Source organism: Cavia porcellus, unplaced genomic scaffold (assembly GCF_034190915.1).
Source record: "Cavia porcellus strain 051 isolate PalLab524CR breed Dunkin Hartley unplaced genomic scaffold, mCavPor4.1 scaffold_10, whole genome shotgun sequence".
Taxonomy (NCBI): Eukaryota; Metazoa; Chordata; class Mammalia; order Rodentia; family Caviidae; genus Cavia; species Cavia porcellus.
In genome coordinates this window covers 71920692-71936327 of record NW_026947493.1, presented here as the reverse complement: position 1 = coordinate 71936327, position 15636 = coordinate 71920692, and the positions used below count along the sequence as shown (strand labels likewise).

General features: G+C 32.4%; 1 protein-coding gene across 14 annotated transcripts in view; it reads right to left on the bottom strand.

Moving 5' to 3' along the window:
• Positions 1-15636, bottom strand: part of Vps13b (vacuolar protein sorting 13 homolog B) — a 683809-nt gene that overhangs the window by 633026 nt on the left and 35147 nt on the right. For all 14 annotated transcript variants that reach the window (XR_010050305.1, XM_063257835.1, XM_013143877.3 and 11 more), the window contains exons 6-8: positions 13904-14085; positions 9866-10040; positions 4896-5164 (exon numbers count right to left, since the gene is read on the bottom strand). Coding sequence is in view for 13 of the 14 variants with exons in the window: in XM_063257835.1 (XP_063113905.1) it covers positions 4896-5164; positions 9866-10040; positions 13904-14085 (626 nt within the window). In the remaining variant the exon portion in view is untranslated. The remainder of the gene's footprint in view (positions 1-4895; positions 5165-9865; positions 10041-13903; positions 14086-15636) is intronic.

The following is a 15636-nucleotide window of genomic DNA, read 5'->3' as shown; positions in this document are numbered from 1 at the left end:
AAACAAGTGTGTAGGACTAATAACCATATTACTAAGTTTTTGTTGGATTGAGCAGAGCTCTTTGCAGTGTCATTATTTGAATGTCACTTTGTATGCTTTAATTTGTAACTTGAACAGCTATTTCTAAGATGACAATATGTAACTTATCAACTAGTGATTTCTTACTTTTCATTTTTCTGAAATTCTGTATTATTTCTATCCTTTTTTGTCTTTTTTTTCTCTTTAAATAAAAGAAAACTGCATTCCTTCTACAGCTAAATAATATTATACCATATATATGCATCACAAATTGTTCATTCATTCACCCACTGGTAAACATTTTAACTGTTTCTAGTTTAATTATTTACTTGCTTCTTGTTTCTCACCATTGCAATGGAGTATCAGTTTTAAAAATCTTTTGGATATATACCCAGTAGAAAGTTTCCAGATTACATGTTAATTCTACGTTTCACTTTTGAGAAACTAGTATTCCACAACGGATACATCATTTCACAGGCATACCAGTCCTCCCCTTTACTATTCCAACTAAGATTCTACTAATACTATATCATAGTTTTGGTCAAAATTACAGTTTTTAAAAAAAAGATTATCAATTTCTACACTACTAAGTCCAAAGATTCATTCTCAAAAATGACATCCTTCTTCCCCGTTAAAACATTTATGGGCAAGAAGTCAATAAGAAGCTAAGACACCCTGTGAACTGGCAGCACACACAGGGTGACTGCAGGAAAAGCAAAATGCCAGCCTCCTCCAGTGAGTCAGTGCCAGTCTCAGACTGTAGGTGATAAAAACCAGAAGTCAACAAGAAGCTAAAACCTCCTGTGAGTCAGTGCCATGCACAGGCAAATGGGGGAGAGCCAGATGCCAGACCCTTCCAACGCAAAGGGAGGGAGACAAGAAGATTCAACATTCCTTCTCCAGCCCCCATAAATGACCAGTGACCCAGAGAAACACTGGTGGTGATGATATCTAATGAGATAAAATACAACTTAATGCTTTTAGTATTTAGTATTTCACTGACTTTGCAGGCCTAAAGCAATAGTCTGACCATCTATTCAAAGGATAACATAGGCAATGTAGCCTATGGAGAGCTCCTTCTGAAGGTGGTTGCCATTGTTAATTTCCTATTATCTTGTTTTGAAATCCTGTATCATTCTCACTGTTTTCTTTGGTTGGGTTTTATTCTGTTTTATCTTATTTGATTTTGCTGTATCTGGTATCATAGATAGCTATTTTGACATAACAAGATATATTATGGTAGTTATTTTGGATTTGCTATTATCTTGTTTTGAAGTCCTATATTGCATTCTTTTTTTGTTTTTATTGGTTCTATTCTGTTTCTGTTTCATCTGATTTTACTACGTGTAAAGATATGGGCAGGATAACAAGAGGCATTATGGTGACCATTATTGCTTTCTTATTACTTTGTTTTGAAATCCTGTGTCACACTGTCTGTCTTGTGTTGATTGGTCCTATTCTGTTTTATTTTGCTTGGTTTTATTCTAAAATTAAAAAAATAAAAATAAATGAAATAAAAATTTTTTTTAAACTTAAGACACCTGGCTTCCAGACAAATACTCTCTTGGTTTTCTGAAGCTATTACTAATCAGTTATTCTCCATTTTCTTGCTGTTACTTCCTCTTTCCAACTTTTCACCACCACCATACCATAGTCACATCTTAGAACCTCTCCTTTTTTCTATTACGTAACTCCAGTCTCAATGACTGTCAAATTTGTAACTTAGATCAAATTTCTAGTCTGAATCCCAGATTCACATAGCTATGGCCTGATGGATATACAATGGGAATCTTAAACTTATTCAATACCAATCTCCTGCTCTTCATCTCAAACCTACTTGTTTTAGTCTTCATACTTACGACTTACAACTCAACCCAGTCCTCATATCAAAAACTCACAACACAACCCTTTTAGTTACTCAAGAACCAGTCCCGATTCCCCTTTATTTCATTAATCCCATAATAAAATTCACCAGGAAATCTTACATTCTTGACCTTCAATATACATTTCAACACCAACTACTTTTCATTTATCCAGACTCTCTGTTAGCTCTTCTTTGAAAATTACAATACTATCTGATTTTCTTATTTCTGCTTTTGCTCTCCTCTAACTTATGCTCACCACAAGTGATTCAGTTTAAAAGATAATTTAAATCAAAATACAAATAAATAATATTTTTTAAAGATAATTTAAATCATTATATAAGTCTCTTATTGGAAAACTTTCTATCTCAGTCCAGGATCAACATGCTAGCACATGCCTGTGATCCCAGTTCTGACAGAGGCTGCAGTAAGAATCTCAATTCAAACCTAGCCTGGCCAACTTGGTGAAACCCTTTCTCAAAATTTAAATACAAAAATCTTAAAAAACTGTTTTGAAAATAACAAGATATATTATGGCAGTCATAGTTGATTTCCTATTTTCTTGTTTTGAAGTCCTGTCTTACTTTCATTGTTCTGTTTTGATTGGTTTCATTCTGTTCTGTTTTCATTTTATTATGTCTTCTGGTATGGACAGCTATTTTGAATGTGAGGCATTATGGCAGCCATTGCTGATTTTCTATTATCCTGTTTTGAAGTCCTGTATTGCTCTCACTGTGTTGTTTTGATTGGCTTTATTCTGTTTCATTGTTTGGTTTTATTCTCTTTAAAATAAAAATTATTTTTAAAAAAGGCTGGAAACATGGGTCAGTGTAAAAACTTAGGTTGATCCCCAGGACCAAGAAGAAGCTGAGAAAAAAAAAAAAGAAAGGGAAGGAAAGGAAAAGAAAAGAAAGGAAAAAAGGAAGGAAACAGTCCCCAAAATGACTTACAAAGTTTTACAGTTTCTTACACTATCCCAAACCCCAATTATCTTACACGGTCACAAATGCCAATTATTTCTCTGATCTGGTACCATCCCATTTTCACATTAACCCATTTTTTTTCAACCCAGCTGACTTCCTTGCTGTTCCTTAAACTTTTTTTTTTTTTTTTTTTGTCTTTTTCGTTTTTATCAGTACCAGGGATCGAACTCACGACCCCACACTTGCAAGGAAGGTGCTTATGCTGCTGAGCTAAATCCCCAGCCTGTTCTTTAAACTTTTGAATGTTCATATTTGCTACTTCTGTAATGTTCATTCCCACAGTTATCTATACAAAGCTTCCTCGTTCACAAGTTTCTACATAAACCTTTCACAGTAATGTATTTCCTTCACATTAAGACATTCACTGATCACCCTATTTTAAAAAGTGCACATCTCTACTGTTTAGTAAAACACTGTTATTCCTCTTTCTTGTTTTTTCTACATAACTCTTACCATCAATGGACATACTACACATCTTATCTGTTTCTAATAACAATTTAAATTCAAAGAAAGCCAAGCTTGGTGGCACACAGCACTCAAAAGGTTGAGACAAGAGGACTGCTGCAAGTCCAAGACCAGCCTGGGCTACTTAAGTGAGTTCAAGGCCAGCCTGAACTGCATAGTGAAACCCTGTCTCTAAAAGACCCTCCATCCCCCACCAAAAAAATCAAAAGAGGCAGGGATCTGATCTATCAAGTATCATTTCTTTAGAGACAAAAATAGTCTGGAATACAACTGGTATTCATAAATATTTACTGTATCAATTAAAAATCTGATAAGGATGCCATGCCTATATGATATTAGTACTATTAAAAGTCAAGAAACAAAGAACCCTAAATTCATATGGCTTATATCTGAGGAGAATAAAAGGCAAAAGATCACCAAAGAAGAACATGTGAGGAGTGCCAAAAGTACTAGTAATCTTATAGTTCTTGAAGTAAAAGAGGTTCACCTTACTACTTTTTAAGAATATACACTGTTTAGTACATAGTGAATACATATTTTACATACATTTTTCAGGATAGAAGCAGTCAAATAAATACTGTTAAAAATAGATTTAAAAGAGGATCTATGTAAGAAATTGGACTATATTAAAGAATGGGAGGTGATAAAACAGAAACTGTTCACAAACAACCCTTTAAAGCAACTTCATTATAAAAGGCTAGTGAGACTATGGAGAAAAAGATTTTGTTTATACTGTTGGTGGGAGAGTAAATTAGTACAGCCATTATGAAGAACAAAACTAAGAAGAGATCAATAATACAAACCAGCTAAGCCACTTCTGGTATATATTCAAAGAAACTACCAAAGAATCATACCAAAGAAATACCTATATGTTCATGTTTATTACTGTTCTATTTAGATGGATCAGCCTAGGTGCCCATCAATAGACAAATGAATACAGTAAACATGGTAGGTACGTATGCACAACAACAGAGAATTTTTCAGCCAAAAAGAATGAAATCTTGTCATTTGCAGCAAAATAGAAGGAACTAGAGAAGGCTATATTAAGTAAAATAAGCCAGCCACAGAAAGAGAAGTACTATATGTTTTCTCCCAAATGTGGAAACTCAAAGAATCGATCTGAGAGAACAGTGAAATTTCCTCAATGTACACTGTATCCATTTACTCTACTAATATGTACAACTACTGAGTGTAAATAAGTTTGTTATGAAGGAGATCACAAAAATTAAACAGTAAACTGCAAGAATACATGAATTGAAGGGAGATTATTTTGATGCTCATTTTTAATGGAAATATTAAGGCACACTTACATGCCAGTAATTTAGCAGGGAGAGAAAAAAAACTCTCCATAAAGCTGATGAAAAAGAAGAGATAGCCTAAAATAAATGAGGAGTCAAAATTCAAAGAATTCATCTAGAGATATCATATAATTTTATGAAGTAACAAATATACTCCATCTTATATTTGCTAAACACAAAACCACCTTTCAGTTAAGCTAGAATCTTACTAGCAATCACAATTCAAGTATTAGTTAACAAATACTAACAGCAAGAGAAACAAAACCTACTTTAAAAGTCACAGTTGCTTTTGTGCAGTAAAATCCTACAGAAACAATAGGATCCTTCAAAGTTTGTGCTTTCTGTTGATGCATGGTTGATGCAGGATCATTCGCAAAGTAGTCTTCCTCTCCATCATTGTAACTCACAATTGCAGGTACAAATGACCACGCCCAAGATACCCATCCTTGCGGCTGCTCATCATCTTGTTGTGAATACAACTCTTGGCCTTTGTATTGAGCAGAAAATTGCATATCTATTCTTGTTTCATCTTCAGTACCTATCAATCAAAAAAGTCATTTTAAATAAATCAAAAGGATTAAACTAAGAAAAGGATTATAAATGCCCTAAAAGTGTTATTCATTGTAACATGGGAATTACTAACATCAAAATATATGCATTCAAACACTCCAAAATAACATTATGTTGTACCTCTTAAATACATAGATTTTGTCAATTATACTCAATAAAAAAAGGAAAAAAATGTTTTTCCTACAATCTTTCTCCTAAAAATAACACCTGTATAGCAAATCATATATAAGAGAAAAGTCAGTATCTCCTGAGAATTGGCCATGCTGGGACTTGGGGGACCAACCAAGAAATCTATCGGCCAGCCTTCCTAGTAAGCTGTGCAAACCTCCCGCTGCACAGAGAAAAAGATAGCACCTTCCGTGGGTTTACTGGAATAAGGGCTAAGAATCAAACACTGTCCATATCCTCTCCCAACCCCCAACTCCTCCTCCCTTAGCAACTAGATGGTTCCAAGGGCAGCCAGAGTTGATAACAACTAAGGTACATAAAGCAACTAAATGCTTGTATTGTTTGGTTGACTATGCAGGCCTGAGGCCAGCAGTCTATGCCACTCTCTGGAGGATAACAGTATGCAATACAGCAAATATGGGGGATTTCCTTGTTGTCTTTGAAGTCCAATATTGTTTCATACTGTTTTGCTTTGTTCTGATTGTTTTGCTTTATTCGATATTGTTTTGATTGGTTTTATACTGTCTTGTTTTTGGTTTGATTTTGCCATACCTGATGAAATGGACAACTATTATGAAGATAACAAGATGTACTATGGTAACTATTATTGTTTTCCTGGTATTCTGCTCTGAAGTTCTGTGCCAATTTTGCTGCGTTGTCTTGATGGACTTTGTTCTGTCTTGCTTTGTTGTACTTTACTATCTTTAAAATAAAAACTTTTTAAAAGAAAGAAAAAAATCTCCCTAGTATCTGGTCATCATGTTCCAGGAAGCCGAGTCAGTTAGAAATATTATAGGCAGTGAGACAGGGCTAGGTCCTCAAAGGAGCCAGTGCAGACATCTTACAACTGTGGGGGAGACAGAGGCCTCCTGCTGTAGACCAGGACTTAAGACAAAGGAACAAACAAATGCAGCCATATCCTAAAGACTGATATTCTTAATTAGTTCCCTATCACCCTGAGAAAGCCTGGAGTCACTATCCCATTCCCCTAGGGAAAAGGTCACAGCTCTAAAAATACTGCTTCCTGTGTGACTTGCTTTCTCATTTGTCCCCAATTTAATCAATTTTACCTGAACTACTAATCTTATTGGCTAACTATAGTTATGTCCCACCTTATGCCCATCCGCTTTGTGAGTTCCCAGTCTTCCCCCACCTTGAATCCCTCTCGCCCCATGGTTTTACTCTATAAAAATCCCTGGAAAAAAACAGAATCTTTAGCAAACCCACTTGGGACCCCTTCTGTCTCTCTTCAGACAGAAGCTTTCTTTTTCTCAACAAATACATTCTACTCTTAACCTCGGTTGTTCCTAAAATTCATTCTCTGATTTTAGAGAACACAAACTCACAGACATAGTAGTTCAGGAGTTTCATTCCCCTATATCAATAATTTCCTTGGATCATCCTTTTCTTTGGAACAGTGTATTTTAATTTGAGGTCCTTTGAATTCTATGAATTTTAATGGGAAAAATGCATATATATCACATGCCAATATCGCAGTAGGGAGAAAAAATACTGAATATATATATATATATATACCAATTCAATGAACTCTAACCACAACTAACATGAAGAAATAATATCAAGGAATATTATAACCAAATTATTTAAAATTCTTGGTTAAGATGGTAACAAGCTTTATGAAACCATCAAGGAACAATGAAAGTAATCAAATTACTTAAAATTTTCTCAAAAAAAAAAAAAAGCCTGTGATGGTAGCTCCATGCAAAAGCCCTGGGTTTAATTCCTACTACCTTTGTAATGACAGGTGTGGTCCGAGAAGAGGTTCACAAACTTTCCAAAAAATTGTTAAGGAACTTTGCTTTAAACAGGTAAGAAAATTAAGTTCAACTCTCTGAAAGCAAACAGTATTAAGTACATCTTTACTTAATATACAAGAAACACTTATTTCTAAGGTCACACAAACGGTTATTTTTAAAAAGTTATAAAAAAAAAAATTTAAGTTACATTTGGCAAAAGTCATGCTGGCTCTGAAAGGAGCACTTTAAGAAGCCAGTGTGCCCTTTGGATAAGCCACACAAAGCAGGAATAGAGAAGCCAGTCAGTTCACCCCTTCCCATGAGCAGACCAGCAGGCAGGCTGAGAATCAACAACCACCCCCTCCCCAACCTCAAGCAACCAGCTGGTTCAGAGAACAGAATGCATTAATAGCAATTTAGCCATCAACTAAATGCTTATATTGTTTGATTGACTTAGTAGGCCTGTGGCCTGTAGTCTGAGCATCTATTAGGAGGATAACAGTATGCAATATAGCAAATAAGGGGCATTTACTTCTGTCTTATTTTTGAAATCCAGTATTATTGTTTTGTTTTATTCCAATTTATTGTTTTGTCTTATTCAATGTTCTGCTTTGATTGGTTTCATTATGTTTTGTTTTATTTGATTTTACTATAGCTGATGGAATGGACAACTATTCTGAAAATAACAAGATATATTATGGTAGCCATTGTCAATTTCCTATTATCGAGCTTTCAAGTTCTGTACTACCTTCACTGCTGCATTTTAAACAGCTTTACTCTATTTTGTTTTTTGGGGTTTCTTCTCTTTAAAATTAAAATAAATGAATAAATAAATAAAATAAAATTTAAAACTTCTCAAGAGACACCTATTAAAAAACAACTAAGTCTCAAGTTGCCAAAACATATTCTTAAAATGCATATGACAAATGATTTAATGTAGTATACATAAAAAACAATTACATATCAATAATAAACACATTAAAAAGTTTTACAGTGGATGAAAATTTAACAGACATTTCACAACGGTTATAAAGGCCAATAATCACATGAAAAAGTTAGAAGTATTTACTCAACAAAACTATGCAAGTTAAAATCACCATGTGCTCGCCAGAATGAGGAAAAGCAGAAATATGCTGATACCAACAAATGTAGAGTAACAGAATTCTCAATCATTCTTGATGGGAATGTAAAATGGTACAGTTACTTTGGGGGAAAGGTCACATAGTGCAATAGTTGGCATAAGTGTTCTGCAAAGAGTCTTTTATTTATTATCTTTCTTGTCATCATCATCATTATTAAATGTTCACTACCAGGTGTGACATTACTGGGAGGCTGTGGAACCTTTAAGAGGCAGGACCTAATGGGAAGTTCCTGGATCACCAAAGTCATCCTTTTTTGGTTTATAAACTGATTACCTCAGATAATTGTCAAAGTGAAGGAAATCTGACTAATACAACTGGTTTGTGAAAACTAAACTATCATTCTACTCTGAGGTATTTATTTACCCAAGAGAAGGAACACCTCATATTTATATGAAGCTTATGCCAAAAACTAGAAACAGCCCCAAAGTCTAAAAAGCCCCAGCTATTAAAAAGATAACAGCTAAGCAAAGGCATCTTTAAATGGTGTATTTAGACCATTTTCTTACCAACAAGAATGACTTAAACCTGAAACACAGATGTACCAAAAAAACATACTTAGTGAAAGAATCCTTTCACAGTTTATACTGCATACTCCATTCTTACGAATCCTAGAACCAACACTAATCTATTGCGTTAAAAGAGTTCAGAACAGTAGTTTCCAGAGAAGCAGGAAGTAGTTGGGGATAGTTGGAAAGAAACATAAGAAGTTCTGAAATGTTAATGATCTTTATCTCAGTTTTTTTATTAGTACATGTTGGGAGTACATGATGTTTTCACTCATCATAGGCAGTGGGTACATGTACCTATCTAGATTCTTTTTATTCCCTTTCCCCAAGCACCTCCCTCTGTCTCTAAACCACTTTCCCGATTTTCATCATTATTTGTCCCCCAATGAATGTAATGTACCAATGTACCATAATTTGTAATTATTGGTTATGTCTGATACACAGCAGACTTTCGTAAAGTTTTAATGAACTGAATTACTGAGTTAACCCACTGTGTACCCTTCATTGAACTGTACATTTCATTAACCAATAGTACTTAGAAACCCAACTGGCTAAACACATAGGCCGGAGATTTAGCTCAGCAGCATAAGCACCTACCTGGCAAGTGTGAGGTCGTGAGTTCTATCCCCAGCACCAAAAATAAATAAATAAATACACGCATACTTACATACATACATAGACTCTTAATGAGCCTGTGCAGAAAAAATAATGATACTTTCATTCATTAAGAAATTTAACTCTCAGGGCTGGGGATTTAGCTCAGCGGCATAAGCGCCTGCCTTGCAAGCAGGCAGTCGTGAGTTCGATCCCCGGTACCAATTAAAAAAAAAAAAAAAAGAAAAGAAATTTAACTCTCAATAAATACATATTTTGAACATTTTACATATGAGAAATATTATTCTCAGTCAGTACAACAAAGAAAATCAAAATAGCATTCCATATTCAGATTAAAAAAAAAAAAAAACCAAAGCAGTGCCAAACAACCAAAATACAATCATTTTATCACTGTATAACTCAATCTTGAGGATCTCCTGCATCCCCAGTGATGAAAACACTTTGCAAGAATAGCCCTTAACTACATTTTTGTTATACTTACCTGTAATGTTTCCTAACATATCTTTATTATGACAGGTAGAATCCTCTGTTTCACTATCTTTAAAATTGCCTATTTCTCCATAGTAAAGAGCAATTCCAAGTTGCATTATTCGGATAAACATAGGCAGTTGCTGATCTGTGATAGAAAGTTTCAAACTTTCCACTAACGTATGAATCTGTGTGTTGAAAAAACAGAATCAGTTACAAAAGTATGGTTAAAGGGAGTATTATACTTTTCAAGATAAGTTGATCGATTTTAAGTCCTCAAAATAATAACATTTGGATAGATATTGTGAAGTAGGAAGAAAATGTTCAAATGGGAAGAGAAACAACAAAAGAGGTAAGGGAAGGAATAGAAAAGAGAATAGGAAAAAAACTAAGCTTTTGTAATTAAAGAAAGAAAAGTGTTTGAAGAAAGCGATGGAGAATAAGGAAAAAAAGAAGAATCAATATATATATTATGTACAGGTACAAATGCCCTACGATGAATGTGATCATTACATATGTAAAAAGTATACCAATAAAATTTTTTTTAAAAAATACCATTTAAGGGGCTGAAGATTTAGCTCAGCAGCACAAGCACCTGCCTTGCAAGCACACGGTTGTGAGTTCAATTCCTGGTACCAATAAAAATTAAAAATTAAAAATACTATTTAAAGAATACTAATGCCCCAAATGTTTCTAATAATCAGCCAAAATGTAATCCAAATCTTAGGAATCAAACAGGTTTTTCTGTAATAATCAATAAACTTTAACCAGAAATTGTATTAGGCCATTAATGTATATACAAATAGAATAAATTAAAAGATATTCACATTAGATTTACAAATAGAATAATCAAAATTTATACTTACACTAGATTTCCAGAATTACCTCAAAAGACAAGTTACATAACAAATATCTAAAGCATACCACAGTACTTCCCCCAAAAAAGAAGCATTTCTGTCAAATCCAAGAATAAAATTTTATGTCATTATTGTAAACTTTAATCACTCTTTCCTATTTTATTAGGTAAAAAGAATAAATACATATACTAAAACCAAATGTTAAAGGTGCATAAAAGATTAACATGTTAACAGGAAATAATAAAATTTTATAATTATATATGGAAAATCAAATAAAATACAGATTTGAGAAAGTTTTTTAAATTTTCAAAATTGAAACATGATATAAAATTTGTAAGGAAAAATAATTATAAGAAAGCATAAGAAAATAAGATTAATTACTACCAAGTAGAATATACAGCATTCAAATTCTCCTTGAAAAGAGACATCAGCAAAATATAAACACAGATTCAGTGTAATGGTTTCCTGCTGTTACATAAACAGGGAAGAAAACCAATTATGCCATAAAGTCAAGTCTCTCAGATTTATTTTGACTAACGTGTTATTTTAATGTCTATGAAATATGAAAAAAGAAGTAATGGTGGCCATATTTTCAGGGTTCAATACACAAAAACAGTTCTATTAACAAGAGCAGAAAGATGTGTACTGCAGGTAGAGTATAATACTATTGTTTCAAATATTACTGCAGGTTTCTTAAAACTGATCTAAAAGTCACACACTGAACAAACCATGAAGTGGGAAGAAAATCGGAGAGGCAGAGGAGTATATAGACCTGCTAGTCTTTTCTTGAGATCTCTATCACATCCTTTTACATAATGTCAAGCACCAGTGATAAACAATCTATCCTTTATAACAAAAAGTATTTTAAAATCAATTAGAAAAAATTAACCCTCAATAGAAAAAAAACCTAAGTGAATAATTTTTTAAAAGCTCAAGTGGTGGCCAGACATAGTGGCACAAGCCTGTAATCTCAGCACTAAGGAGGCTGAGGCAAGGGGGTCACTGCAAGTTCAAAACCAGCTTGGGCTACAAAATGAGCTCAAGACCAGCCTGAAGTGCACAGTGTTTCAAAAACATCAAAAGATAAAAAGCACAAATGGCCAGCATATCTTCAAAAATCTAACTCCTTAACAAACAAATGTCAGGCAGTTATATTGTAAGTTGGAAATTCTTCAAAATAAAAGTTATATTCAAGGCTAGCAAGTGTACAACACAGTCATTTCCCTGAATGTTCATGGGTCTATATCCTGGTTAATCATTTGTATAAATAGTTTTACAATACAGATTATATGTTCTAAATATTTTTTATGCATTAGTAAGATATTTACAACTGTCTAGAAATCTTTCTTAATGAATTAATCAGAGTTTTGGCCAAACATTGATGTGTACTTTCATTTCTTGGAAAAACAAATGCAAAACAGATTTCAAAAAATAGAAAAAAATATTAAATTATGTACCCTAGGATATTTCTCAGAAATGTAATTGGCTCACACAAAAGATAGAAAATTATAAAAGCCTCCCCAAAATATAAATACATTCAAATGTCACTTCAACAAGCATCCATGAAAGGTTCAAAAAAATAATAAGGGTATCTCAATATTTTGGAAAATCCATGTCTACAAGGTGATCAGTGAGGCTAGTTTTTTTGTTTTTTTCCTTTTTATCGGTACCAGGGATCAAACTCACGACTGCCTGCTTGTAAGGCAGGCACTTATGCCGCTGAGCTAAATCCCCAGCCCTGATCAGTGAGGCTAGTAATAACCATTTAACACATATTTTGTAAAACTAGAATTGGAAAAAGCTGGGTCAATCCCATAATGGTAAATATTACATCACAATAGTATAGTATTAATAAAAACACTCAAAAACATACTTCAGCTGAGCATAACATAATAAAATATGTGATGATTACCAGAGTCAAAACTCACATACCAACTAACATTTAGGTTAAGATACTTTTCATAAAAATTCACTATTATTCAATTTTGAGAATAAAAACTTACATGCCAACAGCAAGTTTTTCTCAAATTCACTTATTTTTACTTTTTTCTTCTAATTTAGTGAAGTCCTAGATCGGACAATGACATTTGCAATATTCATCAATCAAATTATTTCATATAACAAAAAATTTCAAATATCCACCATTCACTTTAATAATACTTTAAATTTATCTTCACATTCCCTAACTAGTAGCAGGTTCACGCTAAAAAAACCAAAGATAAGCTCCTTTTCCTGAGATAGACCATATCAATACTGTAGTTAACACTTTTCTATGATTATCTTTGTCAAAGATAAAAAATAGAAGGAAAGGGTAACATACTTCAACAAAATAGTATGTATTATATATAATAGAGGGTATAAGTAAAATATAGATAATGGAGTGCTAAAAGTAAGTTTATATAAGAGAAAATATTATGTTCAATAGAACAGTATTTTTTAAAACTAATTTTTATATAGCAAAATAGGAGAAAATCAGATTTAGAGCCAGCCTTTCCATCATAGAACACTGGTAGTCAGAATTGATTAATTCAATAAATAAAAATTATCAACAACTGACAGATAATGTTCAGAAAACTATGAAGTGAAAAAAGATGACAGAATGTATGCTTACACATAAATTATACAAATTGAAAATATATACCAATATCTTGGAGAACAATTAAAATTAAAATATGTCCTGAAAAACTCTCATACTGATCAAGATTTTAATTACATTTTTAAACCATGGATCAAAAGCTAAAATTTCTTGAACCAATAATCTAAACTATCAGTTGAATATATCAGGCCTTATAAAGTTATCGAAGAAAGAGAAAGGAAAATAAGTAGCTATCAGATCATGCTGAACAAATTATAAGAAAAAATAGTAATTATTTACATTCAGTCCATGTGACTATAAATGTACCTGTGTGTGTGGCGCTGGAGAACAAATTAATGTTATTTTTTATAAGATTTCTATCTACTTGAATAAAACCGTAATAAATAGCTAAACAAACTTTAAAAGTTTTCAGTTAAAGAACAAGTTGCCCCCAAAATATCTCTACTAAAATCTATTATACAAAAAACTATAAATACAAAATACTGTATAAAAACTAATGACATAAGATTACTTTCTTAAATATTTAATAACTATCATGCAGAAAAGGTAACAGAAACAATAGACATGTAACTTAACTAACAGAAAAAGAGACACCTACTTTAATAACGGATGGCATCTTGGAATTTAGATTATCATATGTAAAATGGAGGCGAGTTCTGAAGGAACATTTGTACAATAAAGGATCCTGGTAAAATTCTATTTTACCACTGGCATTTCGTTTATCAAGGCAGACTGTACAATCAGAAAAATTGATAACTTTTCTCAGCACCAGATCAGTTGCTAAAAAGAAAACAAAATGTTTTAAAAGCCAAAATTAGAGAAATAAAGGAAACAATTATTACTACATACAATATAAAAGTAGCAATAGCAAATTACATTCATTGATACAGATTTAGATCATAGACTCACAGATATAGTACATCAGACCATATACAAAAAACTTCTCATGTTTTGTATCATTTAAGTCTTACCAAAACAAAACTGATGTAAAGTTCTACAGTTCTTTTCTACAATAAGGTAGCAAAATTCTTGAGAATCCTTATTAGATATAACTTTTTAACAACTGTCAAGATTTAATATTCATTCTCTACTAAATTCTCACTGCTACTTGAAACCTACATTGTTCAGTATGGTAGCCACCAATGAGTGGCTATACAAATTTATATTTAAATTAACTAAAATTATATAAATATAAAAATCTAGATCTTCAGTTGCATTAGTCACATTTCAAGTGCTCAACAGCCAGATGTGGCTAATGGCTGTACGAGTCAGTAAAGATATAAAACATTTTCAACATCACAGAAAGTTCTAGTGTACTGCCCTGGTATCAAAATAAAAAAGGAAATCATCAACAACATTCTAAAGTTTGCTTTCAAGGAATAAAGGTATTAAAAAAAGTGGTAAAGATCAAACTAGAAAAAGAAACCTTTACCTTACAAGCAATTTTATTTCTACCTGCTAAGAAATTCCCAGGTATGTATCAGGCCAAAGATTTTAAATTAGCAGCTATTCACATGCTATCACCAAGGGAACCTTCAAATCAATGAAATATGCTTTAGTCCATTCTGACAAAACTATTTTTGACTATAACCTAGCAAATTCTAATTAATTCAACCACTTTATTTTATGTGAATTGAAGTTTCTAAGGAGAAAAACATTAAGGAATACACATATATATCAAAATACTACAAGCTTTGCTAGTAGATAAATTTCAAATTTGTCTGTTAAAAATATGTAAATTTACCATATTTTAATTTTATATGAGTATAGGACTTAATTATGAGTATTGTATAAATGTACAAAAATTAAGACATAATGAGTAGACTAAAAATAAAACTAACCTTTTAAAATCTTGGGTGTTTCCTACCCTCTATTTGTAATTAAAAGAATCAGCATTTACTAAGCTACTTTTATACAGACACTATATTAAGTCTTTTACATTCCTTATCTGACAATATTTCCATGATCCTATTAAGAAGATGTAAGAACTTAAGTACAGTAAGAATAAATAGTTCTTCTAATTCAAACACTGGCCATCTAACTGCAAAGTATATGTTTTTAACCAGCTTTACTATAATAACATAAAATATTTTCAAAGATATTTTAGAAATTATTATTTCAGCAGGAAAGGAAATTATTAAACTGTAAAAATATTTTATTTTCTTAAATATTAAATATATCAGGAACTACCCTTTTAAAACATATAAAACAAATTGTGTTCTGCTACAATTTGGTAGGTGATATGCTACAATTTAATTTGTAAGGTGGAGATAATAAAGATTTCTACCTAACAAGCACATAATAGGGCACTGTCTTGAAAATGTATTTGTA